General features: G+C 41.6%; 1 protein-coding gene across 1 annotated transcript; it reads right to left on the bottom strand.

Annotated features, from left to right (window-relative positions):
• Nucleotides 1-1,961: 1,961 nt before the first annotated feature.
• On the bottom strand, nucleotides 1,962-7,786 carry LOC112431686 (histone H1.5-like). The gene has a single exon (XM_076878068.1). It carries the CDS (start codon nucleotides 4,748-4,750, stop codon nucleotides 4,217-4,219), a length of 534 nt encoding a protein of 177 aa, XP_076734183.1. The 5' UTR covers nucleotides 4,751-7,786; the 3' UTR covers nucleotides 1,962-4,216.
• Nucleotides 7,787-15,014: the final 7,228 nt, after the last annotated feature.

Raw genomic sequence — 15,014 nt, 5'->3', positions numbered from 1 at the left:
GACTATCAAGGATCAAAACCTCTACCAATCTACAACTAATTACAAAACTCTAAGCATATATAAGTAAATATTTCTAAGCATAAATGACAATCAACAATACAAATCTAACATTTCCCCCCTTTTTGACCTTTATGCTTGAAAAGTTCCCAGGTATGAATACCTCATGTCTGACAGTTTCAATGCAAACCTTTTTATACTCAGCATATGTCAAATCACCCTAAATTACTGAAAGGTACACAGTTTAATAAATGTATTAGCAGTTACCCCATTCATTGAGCTCATCTTATGGCAAACTGCATCTTACGAGCAACCAAAGAAATTGTTAATTTAATAGTGAAACTAAAAAAGTAACATTTTCAAAAACATCTCAGCTTGGTGATGCTTCCTCCGGGTGTGCAAATCACATGTCTCTCTGCAGAGTGGTTTGAGTTCTGCAGGGCGTCATAAATGTCTCTTCTAGTTGTTTCGTTGTCCATAGGACCAGAGTCCAAATGTATGTAGAATAAACATTCAAACATACCAGTTGGTTTTGTTGTTTGTCAACATGGTTCTCAGCTATTTCCAAAGCTGCAGACCTCTCAGCACTCTAGTTTTATGGCCTCCCATTACCTCACTTCAGGCCTTCGTCCTGTGAGGGGGATATTTATGACTCCTTCATTGTCCTTCATTGTCCATACTCTGCAGAAAACACCTCTGTGGAAAGGGTGCAGGGTTGTCTTACTGCTATTATGATCCCAGCAGCCTTCAGAGTGTCATCGTATGCACAGTACAGTGGCACAGCGTTAGGTGATGTTCATAGGAAACTGCTGTTATCACCACCATAGCTTCTGGTTCCTGTGCTTTCATAGAATCATGATGTCATCCCCGAACTCCTTCTGCGCTGTCGATGGAGCTTGGCACGCTCCCCTCATCCCACGAGTTTTCATGTTCCAACGCTGCTGAAGGTTTAAGGCAGAGCACGTCGTACACCTTAGTTGTCTTCCTCAGCGTCAATATTGAATCTTTCATTTTATTTAAAATCTCCTGGAAACTCAGTAGCACAGCTCTCTGTGTGATGTCTGCTGTGCTGAAGATGATCTCTGATCCTCCTGAAGCCTCTCTCCTGGCCTCAGCTCCCATCTTGTGGACGATCCTCTCCTCTATTTTGCAGGCAGTTTCATGGTCCTTGCTGTGGCTCCAAGGTCTGATCTCATGATGGGCCCCAACCAGCTTGACCTTTGACCTCAACCACTGCCTGGCTGTCAGCTATGCCTGGAATGGTTCACGCTTCTCACTGGGCCTCTGAAGATTTCTCAGGAGATTACTGCTGCACCTGTATTTCCTTGCTAAGAAGAAAAACTTCTATTTGGAGAGCATGTCAACAATCATCAAACCACATTCTTTAGTTCAGTGAACTTCACTTATAGGCCATCAAAGCCTCATCTGAACATGGATGCACCACTTGCATAGGTTTAATATTTGTAAATAAAACGGCTAATCACACAAATCACTGCAACAATAATAGTAAACATTGTTTAATGTTAATCCTTGCACTCCACCTCTTGACGCATGGACATTCCCATGCGTCAACTCACCAAACCTGGATCCCTGTCTTAAAGAAAAAGATTAGCTAGATCATGTCCCAGGCAACATCAGGGCATCTCCTCCGGAGTAGCTCCGTAACCCTGCAATAAAAGATGTTAGCGTGTGTTGCATATTAAGTTTGCTTAACACCTGGCTCTCCCAGGAGCCTGCATACACACCATCACGGCCTGGAAAGCAAAATCTGGAAGTGAAATCAAACTTCATACCTGTAAACAATTGTATCATAAGAGTAATAAGCATTCAACATCAGCAAGACAAGTGTCATGTGCAGGTTTTCTCAAATCAGTAACTACAACTATTACCCTAATTCACCTCAGACATGGATTATCCCATGTACTCTGTTAACATTAATGTAATCAGTGACTTCTCTTAAGCAAAGTCACTCCACTCATATATTATTATTATGGGTTCAAAAGTGGCCAGCAAATGAGCCCATAATAAACTATTCCATAAATACCGTAATCTCTTATTTGTTTTACCCATGTCACTTGTCCGCTTCAGCTGAATCTACTACAGCATTCTCAAAGAAACAAACATTAGCAATACACATTGACTGTGGTCAGACGGAGGTCAGACACAGGTCAACGGATTCTAGAGGTGCCATAAAACACCATAAAGTTAACACTCGCTGTGGAAACAGTAACACTGGTCTCATCACAGTATGTCTCAAACTATATTAATTTCTCCATCAACATATGCCTGTAACTACAGTTTTCTTCACACATAAACCCAGAAATCTTGTAGTAGAGAAACATTAGCCAGTATTCCTATAAATCACATGATCAAACACATGAAGAACCGTAATGCTGTAAAAACGAAAATGCCAATGTTAGCGCTTGCGCAGGCATATGCATACTTTGTCACAGTTATCTCTGTGAGCACACAAGCTAGTGAATGACACACACATAGTAAATTCACAGACACAGAAAATGGCATTTAAAATGTTAAATCATCACGCAACCTCGAGTGTTGCTGTCATCTTCCTGCTTCTGTAAAGGGAAGCACACACAGACTCATCTGCACCCCTGCCAGGCGGGGGTCAACTTCACACAGTCGTGTTACATCAGTAAAGTCTTGTCAGCTTTTGTCAGCTTTTACCAGTCAGTCAGTTTGTTTTCCTTTCACTCACTCATTCATGCATTCATTCTTTCTTTCTTTGCTGATAGTGGAACCTATCGTCGCATTTAGTTTCCACTCTCAGCAAAATGACGTCATTTCAAAAAGAAAAAGAAGAACTTTAGTTTGGATTACATCGCTGAATCCTTTTGGACTGGGACTGTCATTTAATAATTGTCCCAAATAAGTGGCTTTCTCCAGAGTCCATTTAAATGTGGAGAACTCACTTGGCACAATTTTCTCGACGACGTGTAGCGCTTTTAATTCCCGACGTGCAGATCTGCTTAAAGAACAGAGATTATCAAACAAAACTTTCAGTGCACTGTGAAAGTATCAAAATAAAAAGGCCTTGTTAAGTCATGACACAAACTCCTCATCTCAGGTAAATCATACCATTAGCATGGTTCATCATACCATCATACTAATCGGCAGGCTCAACTTCACAACAAAAGAAAAATCATCAGCTAGATTCACTCCAAATCAACCATCAGCTGCACAACACACAACATAATCCTAATGTCTTATTAGCTATGAGTTTAATTACCAGGTCTGTGCTCTTCACTCATTTAGGCCACAGATCTATTTTATTCAATTTTCCTTTTCCCTTCATCATAAAACATGTGACATGCTGTCATGCACTTCACAAAACAGTCTGTTCTGACGTATTCAGAGTTGTGTATCTAAATACAGGATTCACTCGCACATCAAAGCAGGAAACTCAGTGTTTTAGAGTCTCCACTCAACACACAACAACTCCAACACATCTCATTCACTCGTACTAGAATTCAGTCACCTTTCATTAATCTAAAACCAATCAACTAATTTGCATATCAGCTATTAACCCACTAAGTTGACAGGACGACAGAAAAGCATGTTCAAAATAGTATCACAAAAGACAATTTCCCTCATACAGTAAATTACTTATGCTGCCTCAATCAAGCAGGAAGCTTCTCCCAATTTACCATTTTAACACTAAATTTATTGTCTGATCACTGATTTATCAAACCAGGATTTTTTTTTTTTTTTCCCACAAAAGTTAAATTGTTGTCCTGCAACTTGGAGAGTCAATTTTTTTTCTTTAGGATAAATTCAGCATTTGATAACAAGTGTCTGCTAAATTGACACTATTGTAACACTGATGAAAGATAACAAGCTAATTTTCATTACATGTGTTTGTGTTATTAGGCAGGTCTAATGCATGTCTGTGGAGCTGCATCTCCAGCAGAGCATGTTCTTAAAGCTGCCTTTCCTACACATTTCTCTGCTATTATTTAATCATTTCTTAACTAATGTGCTATGAGTCTTCATGAGTCATTTTGTGTTTGGAATTGTTAGTAGGGTTAATGCATGTTCTGCTTGTGTGTGTGTGATTTTGTATATGTTTCTATTTTCGCAATGTTTCAGACTCCGTCTCAATTTTCCAACTTAAGCAGTCAGTTTTCTTTTCCCCAGGTTTGCTAACCCAAATTTTGATTTCCCACATTAAATAATTCCTATGTGTTCTCACCTAGTCTTCTCACTCTGTTGTCCTCTCCCACTTCAACAGTCCAATAGCAGGCAGTTTCTCCTTCAGCTTTGTCCTGTCCCTCCTCTGATGCGGTTGATTTTGTGCTAGTGTCTGAAGTGCTGCCGCTGCCTTCTTGAGCGACTTCTTAGCAGCTGCTGCCGGTTTCTTGGCTTTGGCCGCGGCGGGCGTCTTAGCTTTGGTCTCAGTAACCCTGTTCATCTTGAAGGATCCGGAGGCCCCGGTGCCCTTGGTCTGCACCAGAGTGCCCTTCGCCACCAGACTCTTGATGGCGGTCTTGACACGGGCCTTGTTCTTGTCCACATCGTAGCCTCCGGCAGCCAGAGCCTTCTTGAGGGCGGCCACGGACAGGCCGTTGCGCTCCTTGGAAGCGGCCACGGCTTTCACAATCAGCTCGCCCACGCTGAGGCTGACCTTCTTGGGCTTGGAAGTCATCGTCTTCTTCTTCTTGGCCTGAACCTCGGTGCAGGGCGTGTTTATGATGGAGCCTTTCCCACCACAGCGCTGGCACGTTGAACGCATCATGAAGGGTCCATTTCTTTCATGTCGCTAGCCGCATGTGGCTTGCCCGAGTCACTCAGTCCTTTTTGAGCATTTCAACATGCTGCCGCCGCAGACCCTGGCCTCAGATCCAGCAAGTTTAGCGCGCTGATCTCCAAAAAAGTCCCGAAGGCCAGAAAGACGTCAAATAAGTGTCTCGTGCTGAGAACTCAAACAAAAACTCCTCTTCACGCTGCCATCTTGCTCGCCCCTCCGTGAAATTCAACCAATCAGACAGGAAGATGGGTTTGCTTTCTTCTTCTGCTGCTGTTTATCCACATTGCTGCTGCTTTGCTGGGACTTTTTGTGCTCAGGACTTGCTGCTGTCTCTTTATCATGGAGCTGCATTCCTTATCTTCAGGGAGGAGTGAGCTCGCTTGTGAGGTTGGGAAACACATGGCACTGTAAATAAGTCAGCCAGAAACTTGGCCTGCATGTTTCCAATGATGTTAAACTATAACTTTCTTCCGACCGCTGCATGTGGAAAATTGATTCAGGTCTGCTTTTCACCTGAAAGTGACAAACTAAGACATTTCATTATTATCATCACTGCTTAATCAACACACATCTCTCTCTGTGTGTGTTTTTGTGAACAGTCTTTTCTTAAAAGCAGAAAATGAAATTGTAGATGTTTTTTTGGTTGATCAACACAAAACCTTTTTCCTATGATTATTTTTTTTTTCTACAATATAAATTCTCCCTCTTATTCACTCTTTTTTTTTTATTTTATTTACAATAGCTGGTGACCTGCAAAATCACCGCTGTCACCCACAATCAAAGGCAATTACTCTTGCACAGTGCACAAAAACACTGTGATGTCAGACACATTCACACTCACTTTGTCATCTGCAAAAATAAATCACATGGCTGATGATATGTGCCATGGTGATCCGTAAATATGATCACCAGTTTATTTAACTATTTTTCAACCCAACAAACAAATAATCAAAAACATGATGCTGATGTTATGAACACTCTACACACAAGTCAAGATGCAGGAAAACTGCTCATGGAAACGTTGCACACTCCAGTTATCACAGTTATCATAGCGCTGTTTCCCTCTCTTAGAGTAGTTCTCAGACAGCTCTCGATCTGATAATGTGTAGCCTGCCCATCAGCTCAGAAGAAGAAAAAACAAAAACAAAACTGCAACGCAACATCACACAGTAGTTGCTCTGCCCACAGCGGCAAAGTCTTACACTTTCATATTCAACTCAGCTTCTCCATCATGTACTTTTAGATGTTTCATACAGGGTTGAGCATATTAGTTGTTTTCACAGATGTGCTCTATATCTCAACAATGGCTCATAATAAGACGACAGTCTTCCACACAGGTCAAGTGCCTCTATGCACTTCATTAGTTTAAATATTTATCTATATCACTTCACCTCACATGTCATCGTACTGAATTTAAGCAACCACAAGTTTAATGTAGGTTACTTTTAACAACTATCCACCTCAATGGTTTGGCACACAGGCTGTTAACATTTTGTGTCAGGAAGGGGTGGGGGGAAAGCCACCCACCAGAGCACAGCTGCTGATGTGGGCTGGCCTTTTCCACACACTCTTCAAGGCTGGTGTGTTTTCTGAAAACTTCTAACATTTGAATCTCTTCCATTTATAAGCCTGCGATTAACCGCACGGCTCAGGTCCGCGTGAAACCCGCGCGACCGCATTCGCGTGCACCCACGCAGCTGTGGAGCCTTCGCTCTCTCTCTTTTATACATAAATACTTTGTGCTGCCAGGAGCAAAGTCCAGCACAAACGTCTTTCTCCCTCTAACTCACTCTTGGTTGCTTAGAAACCCATGATAACAACAACAGTCGGTGTTATAGACCACGTGTTCTGCTCCGCACACACTCACACAACAACAACAACAAAAACGACGACGACGACAACAATGACAACAACACAAAATAGGCCTACTCCGGACTCACACCGGACCGCTCGGGACCCTGACCCAGTTGTGGGACGCTCACCCACTCGCGCGACAAAACCCAATGAAGGGACGCTCGGGACACACACCCAGGGCGATTTCAAAACCGGACACTCACCGGACGCTTGGGACCCTTGGGCGATTTAACCAAAACTTCTTTTTCGGGACACTAACCCAGTTATCGCTCCACAAAGCAGCGAACTTCTCAACGCCTCACAAAATGGCGGAGACTGCACAACGACACGGTTATAGAGTCGGCCTCTTCAAACTTACTTGGCGTTGCTTAGCGTGTAATATCAGCCCGAATCCCGCCGATCGCCATTCATCGAGGAGAAAGACAGACAGCGAATCCACAGGAACTTCCTGGCTGACGTCAGTCTTTCAGCGTGCCTCCCCCCCCTCGGTGAATGCGATCCCAGGGAGCCGGCATCGAAGGACCAATTAATGTTAGGTTTGTAGCTTGAACCCATCCGCTGGAACGTTGAAGACAATATAATTACACTGCTAAGCAAGACACAAATAGGCAAAGTTCTTCATGTTACTCGTGCACGGGAGAGAACCGGACAACCGCTTGACTCCAGTTGGTCTCGTCCGTCCTCCCGTAACACTGTCCTTTTATTGAGGTTACATGAATATGCATAGGTTCATTAACATACGACGTCTACATACAAACAAAGAGTACCTTGCCTGTGTGTGTGTGTGTGTGTGTGTGTGTGTGTGTGTGTGTGTGTGTGTGTGTGTGTGTGTGTGTGTGTTGCTGATCAAAGGGTCAAACATCCTTGGTCAGGAAGAGGGTAGCCTCCCCCTCACCCTAGATGGTTCATCCTAGATAACACGGTGAGGAAGTCCTGCAGTTCATCTAAACAAAGAGCACTTAGACTAGAACAGACGTAGCTACGTTAATCCTACCATAAAACAATAAGACACGGTATGACCTCTCATGCTCCCAAAGTGCTGTCTAATACACACAAAGTTTGCAGACTATCAAGGATCAAAACCTCTACCAATCTACAACTAATTACAAAACTCTAAGCATATATAAGTAAATATTTCTAAGCATAAATGACAATCAACAATACAAATCTAACATCTGGGGCACCCTTTCAGGTGAGGTCTGTCATGGGGCTGGTCATCCCTGCCGAGTTCTACATGAACTGACGGTAATACCAGCCAGTCCCAAGAAACTAGTCACCTTTTTTTTGTTCTTGGGGTCTGAGCAGGATGTGATCCCTGCTGCTTTGTCTGTTCTGGGGTGCACCTGCCCTCCTCCCAAAATGGTACCACAGATACTGTACCACCTTCCATCCAACTGCACACTTCTTGAGGCTGGCCGCGAGCTCCGTCTGCCTCAGAGAGTTCAGGACTACGGCCAAACAAATGATACATCGATTAAACTTGTCACTGTTGGACTGAAATGCATTAATGCACTTGGGACACCAGTCAATTACATTGAGACCAAAATGACTCTAAGACTACAATAGTGGCTGTGTCCCAATCCAGCGACCGTATGCTTCGGAGTACGCGCAGTTTGTGTACTAGGTACGGCGCGTACTAGGAAGTACGAGAAGTGCGGAAGTGAGAGGCTTGTGAAATGGGACGGTCTAGCCTGCTCAGGTTCCCTAGCAACCATGATACTAACCGCGAGAAACGTTTCATACAGCATTGTTTGACAGAAATGAAGGAGAAAAAATGTTTTGTTGTTCATTCATTTTTATGACATCACTTTGATTAGTTGCGTATCTGAGGCTGAGACCACGGGACTGTAAAAACATAATTGTTGGGCTTCATTTCTGTACTGAACAGTCATTTCAAGATTAGCTAGTAAATAACAATTAGCTAATGTTGTTCATGAGACTAAAATCATCTCACTTTAATGTAAATATAATATGGACAATATTATATTCATTCTCAGATTATTATGATATATTAGAGCAGTGAGCATGAACTCTGTGTCAAATACTGAGCTTCAGTAAAGATTCAAGTTGCATTTATTTAAATTTCCAATCACCTTGAATCTTCACTCAAAAACAAGTATCTTTGACAGTGTATATATAGATGTAATATATATAAGAGACAAATATTGTTCTTTTAATATGTTGGCATTACTAAATTTGGCTCAATGCTTACATATATGCGTAAAAAGAAAATGTACGAGCTGTGATAACTGTTGCTGATAGAATGAAGAGTAGACTCATATATTAAATATTCCTTTATTGGGTGAGAAAATCATACCATGTCATAACTGCTTTAGTTCATACAGAATAGATATCAGAGCCTTAAACAGTCTGACTTCTGCTAAATGGGTCAAACTGGGCAGAAAGTATACAAACACATAACATCCCTATAGAATATGATGTAACACTATAGATCAACTTACCTCAGAATATATGAAGCATCTATATATAAAGCAAAATTACAGCAATATGATACAACAAACACAGCAGTACTACTAATCCAAAATACTCAAAGCTTCATAGAACTGAAACAAACATTTATTTTTAGGTCCATTCTGCTGCTGATACATACTTTAGGTTTCTGAATATTAAACTTGTTTCTGCCTTTCATAGTGTTTAACTTGAAGGCCCTGAGTACTTTCTCCCACACTGAAAACACTGGAATGATAAAATTATTTGAACATTACCTAATAAGACTGATTCAGGACAGACAATTAGTTATTTTAAACTTTTCTAGCAGTCCTACACAAACAGGGAACAGTCTGTCTATTCTCTCCATCTGTCAGCTCCTGCTGGCTCTTCCTCCTGCTCTTCCTCATACACTGCTGAGTTTGTCCTGCTGGATCATCAGGGCACAGCACAAGAGAAGGAGTATTTAGTGTTTGTGTTATTACGACTGCTAAACAAGAAGAGTTCCCAGATGGTACAGTGGACACATGTGTGACTCCTGTGATTAAAGCATCTTTCTTTCAGCTTAACGAGTGAACCGTCAGCTCGTTCAAACACACAGTCCGTTTGGCTTGACACCACCAAACAGAGGCAGCAATATAACATAGCTAACATTAACAGTGCAGTGAATCCTGCTTGTGCCGTGATATTCAGGACTGCAAACCGAGCAGCATCACTGACTTTCAGCTTGTTGTGTTTGTGGATATATGACTGACTTTAATTATGTATAAAAACATCACATCTCTGTAAGATTATGGTCAACTATTGAATGGCGTATATTTTTATACCCACCGCCGCGCTATGAATTGTGGAACATATGGGACCACGAAGTGTACACCGGACCACACTTCAAATTTGGGGAAATCGATGGCGCATTGGAGTACACATTTGGAGTACACTTCGGGTTGGGACAGCTGTCGTCATGTCACTGTGACGTAATAGGTCTCAAAATGCGTACTCCAACACAGCCAAAGACTCTTTTAGGAGGTCACAAAAGAACACTTAACAACATATAAAGAACTGCAGGCCTTATTTTGTCTCAGTTAAGATCACTGTTTGTGATTCAACAATAAGAAAGATACTGGGCAAAAATGATATCTATAGTATCCATGGGAGAATGGGCAAAAAAACCACACCGTTGACCAAAAAAGATACCAAAAAGAATACAAGAACTCATCTCACATGACAAAAGCAAAACAAACAAACAAAGAAAAACCCCCATCTTAATGAATCTATGGACTAACAAGACAAAGACTTTTAGAAGGCTTGAGACCAGCTATATCTGGCATAAAACTAATACAGGATTTCATAAAAAGAACATCATACCAACAGGTCATATAGGCACCCACTCACTCACTGAACCAAAACAAAAGCAAGATTTAATTTTAAGACAATAATCTGATGCAAAACATAATATGTATAGTATTTTGAATATTTCCGAATGGTAGCCCATCCATATCCCGATGCAAATTCTAGACTACATGTGCTAACACATACCTTAAATTACGTTTTTTTTTCTTGTTCTTAATAACCAACTTCAGTCTTTCACAATATATGACTATATTGAAAAAAAAGTTTATTAAAGAAAACATTGTTATAGATGGAATCCAAAATTAATCAGTTAATTAACAGTTTTACAGCGCAGTGGTGTGGTTAGCATTGTCACCTCAATGGCTGGTGTACTGTATAGGGTGTACTCTGCCTCCTGCCGGACAGCTGGGATTGGTTCTAGCCCACCTAGGATGGCTTTACGAAAACCGTTTAATATTGCTGTTCATATGGAGTGGCAGGTTTGTTTATTTATTTAAGATTTTTTTCTGATCTAAATGGTCTAAATGGCTTGCAGAGTAGCACTGTGTGAGCCTGGGCTCACAAGTCCATATGATGATCTGTACAGTACACATCATAAGTAATTTTTATCCTCAGCATCCTGAGTCCCTTGAAGGTAGGAAGTCATTTTTTGCCATTTTTTATGAAACTTCTCTCCCCTTAATCTGAGCTGAAAAGTCATCTTTTCCAAAATATAAATACCATTTGATATCCCTGTTGAAGTGATCTAAATTTGGTGATTCAGCTTTGTAGCATCTTCTGCTTATTGACTTTTTACAAGCAATTAACAAAAGCCTTGCTAAAATGACAAAAAAGAAAGATCTTCGCACTTAGGTATTTTATATCTAAGTAATTTATACAGTTAAATTTGAATTTTATCCAAAATGGCCTTTTTTTTGTTGTTCAAAAGATATGGGTGTGATTGGCACACAGGTCCCCACACTGCCTCTACCACGGCTCCAATGATTCTGAGAATCTGCTCCTAATTTTAACGTGGATCTTTTTTTTTTTCCATGCCTCCCTCAAAATTCTCTCTTTAGTGATGAATTAAAGGAAATTCACAATGATGGGTCTTGGTGGGGCTTTATCCACAGATGTCCCAGTTAATGAGTTGTGCGGTTCAGCTCATCCAAAAGATCCACCTCACGCCTGAGTAATTCATGCACAAACTTGATAGCTGAGTCGCCTTCTTTTCCTCTGAACACTGAATATACAAATATTATTCATCCTCAATCTTGACTCTAGTTCTGGTAATTTTTCCTGCAGGCTTTCTTGTCCTTCCAAACTTTTAATGAGAGCTGTGTCGGCCTCTATTCCCCACTCCTCCCATTTCTCCAGTCGCATGTTTGGATTTCATTTTTGAAATGATCCAGGTCTTTCCTCATGTCATTTCTCAGGTTCTCACCAAAAGACTGGAGGGTTTCTTGATGTCTTTTTTAAAGCTCTTTTAGTTCCTTACTTATATTTTCAATCGAGTGAGTCTCTAGCAGACTGCGGAGGTTCACTGACGACATCTTTTCCAGCCTCATGTCTTCACATGTCATGCATGTCCTCTTGTTCGTCTTGCATCTCACTCTTGGAATAACCTCTTTTGTTCATCCCATATCAATCACCCTAAAGTTATATACCACTGGAACAATTTCTAGCACTATTCTTGTTAGATTTCAGGGGATTTTATTGCAGACTATCGAGAGCTGAGAAGTTTGGCTATCTATCCATCCATGACATCATCAGAAGTCCACTTCTCCTATTTTTATTGACAGGAGAAGGAACATTATGATTTGGTGACCAAAGGTTGTTGTGGAGAGATAGGGATAAGAAAGGAGACTAAAGGAAGTTTGTGGAGAGTGTGTACAGTGGTTCCTCACTATAACGCTTCACCTCGCTGTTTCGTGTTTTGTGTGCAATTTTCCATGTTTTTTTTTTTAATACAGCGCATTGTGTTCTGTGTTCTGATTGGCTGTCAATCATCTCTTGCCGTGTCTCCTGTACAGTACAGAATGCGTTCAGCTTGTCAAATTTACATAAATCTTCGATCGCTAGCAGTGTGACTCTGAAGTGCTGTACTGTATGTTTGTAAGTTCAACAAACACAACAAAGTTGACGAAACGTCAAAGGCTCCTGCGGTAGAACCCAAAAGGCAGAGTAAGATGCTAACCATCACACAAAAAGTTGGACTTCTGGACATGCTAAAGGAAGGTGGAAGTTACCATATTTTTCAGATTATAAGGCGCATTAAGCAAAACAAAACAATTAGATAAGTCAAACTTTATTCGACTCATTCTTCTTGCTTCCTCTACTTCCGTACCATTGATACATTAATGTTGAATTCTCTGGCAGCTGCTCTATTCCCATTTTCTGGACCTGAAAACAGGATTTGATCTTTGATTTCTATAATACTGGACTTATTTTTCTACGAAGGTTTAAACTTTGAGATTGTTTGAACAAGAGAGAAACGTGTGAAAATGATCATGCCTGTCTGAGGAAAGTGTATAAAGTGTGTAGTGAGAGGTTTTACAGCCATAAAACATCTATAATAATTGTAAAAAATAAAGTCGGCTACTTCATGGATTTCACCTATCCCGGGTTATTTTTTGAACATAACTCCCGCGATAAACGAGGGACTACTGTACATAGATAAAAATCGGTATAAATACTGATGAGAAGTTGGCTACTGGAACAAAACCACAGACTTAACATTTTGAAACAGCTGTGTTTTTGGCATATTGTTCCTTTTTAGCCAGAAGTTAGATTAAATGGACAAGCAGGTAGAGTTATAAGTTATCAGGTTACTACTTTGCTTGATTAGTAAGCTACATTGATAAACTGTATAGGATACAATACACAGACACACATATCAACTGATTAATGCACTAATAAAACAATAAATATGGTAAAATGGTAAATGGCCTGTATTTGTATAGCGCTTTTCTAGTCCCTAAGGACCCCAAAGCGCTTTACACAACCAGTCATCCACCCATTCACACACACATTCACACACTGGTGATGGCAAGCTACATAAATATAAATATAATAAAGTAATGAACTAATAAAACAATAGAATTTTAGTCATCAAAACTGACGCCCAAAACTTCTTGTATGGTCTGTAACAAAGAGCAAGCAACAGTATTAGTAAGATAATTCCACCTGGGGATAGCCCATTCCTCTTCCAATATTTTTGAGCACCAGTGCACAAAGCAATGTCTGTAAAGACATGGTTGAGTGAGTTTGATGTCCAATAACTTGACTGGCCTACACAGACTCCTGACATCAACCTGACAGAAAAGCAATCCAGGCCTTCAGTGTCTGACCACACAAATGCACTTCTCAAAGAATGGTCAAAAATTCCCATGAACACACTTCTAAACCTTGTGCAAAGCCTTCTCAGAAGAGTTGAAGCTGATAGGCTGACATCATACTAAACCCTATGGATTAAGAATGGGATATCACTGAAGTTTAAATGTGTTTGAAGGCAGACAAGTGAATACTTTTGGCAATATAGTGAATTTGAGCAGCAGTGTTTTGAGATGAAAATGTGGAACTGCCCTGTTAAAGTAGAGAGTGACAATGATGAGAGTCCCCTTTCTCCTTATGGTAGAACCTTAGAAAGGATAAAAAGCATGCTCCTCCCTGTTTAACCAAAACCTGGCCAACAGTGAGGCAAGTCCAGGTGGGGGGAAAAGCATTGATACTTTGACTATTTGTCTGGATGGGGTGGGCTCACAGTACTAATGGTTTGTAACTGACTGTTGAGATGAGCAATATGTAGTGTCACCGAGGTGAAAATAAGTTCTAGAGAGATTCTTTAATAACAAAGACTGATTAGCAGGTATGCCCCCATTGCTGTTTGCAGTTTAAGAAATTGTCACGGTATGGCATGGCACACCGTGGAAGGAGTGGGGAAGGAGGACCCAGGCGCGGTGCTCTATGTATAGGCAGTGTTTATTTACAAGGTGAAAAACAACGTAACAATAACTCCCCGTATTTTCCCAGACTCCCGTGTCGTGTCTCCGCAGCTGGCAGTGAAAAAGAAATCAGGATGGTGGCTGCAGGCAGACGAAACGGTGGCGGAGGTACAGCTGCAGATGGTGAAGCAGCGGGTGGTGTAGCGACCTCAGACCAAGGTGACGTTACCTGCGTCGTTAGCTCGTCCACTGCAGACACAAACACAGATGGTGAGGGAAATGGAAAATTGTCCGTACTACTCACCACAGCCGGCTCTTGAGATGTCCGTGGATGTGGCTGCGGTGAGGAACGCTGGCGGCGCGAACGTCGTTTCCGTGTCGGCGTCGGGGCCGCCGTCTCAGGCAGTGAATCCACCAGCTGTCCGGGCCGGTGAGCAGCCTGAGGAGGAGAGTGGAGGTGGAGGGTGGAAAGTAAGAAGTCCAAGACGACAGGATTAAGGTCGTCAACCAGCCAGGGAAATTTAAAAAGCGTCTCCTGCAGCCGCCTCTCCACGGCGCGACGCAAACCTTCCGCGGGCTTCTCCCACCATAACTCACAGAGTCTGTAAACCCTGTCCATAACCTCCCTCCTGAGCCTCTCCTCAGAGACCGCTGGGTCCATACGTGGCGGGATCATT

Source organism: Maylandia zebra, linkage group LG20 (genome assembly GCF_041146795.1).
Source record: "Maylandia zebra isolate NMK-2024a linkage group LG20, Mzebra_GT3a, whole genome shotgun sequence".
In the NCBI taxonomy this organism is placed as follows: domain Eukaryota; kingdom Metazoa; phylum Chordata; class Actinopteri; order Cichliformes; family Cichlidae; genus Maylandia; species Maylandia zebra.
This window is presented reverse-complemented; position numbering and strand designations above follow the sequence as displayed.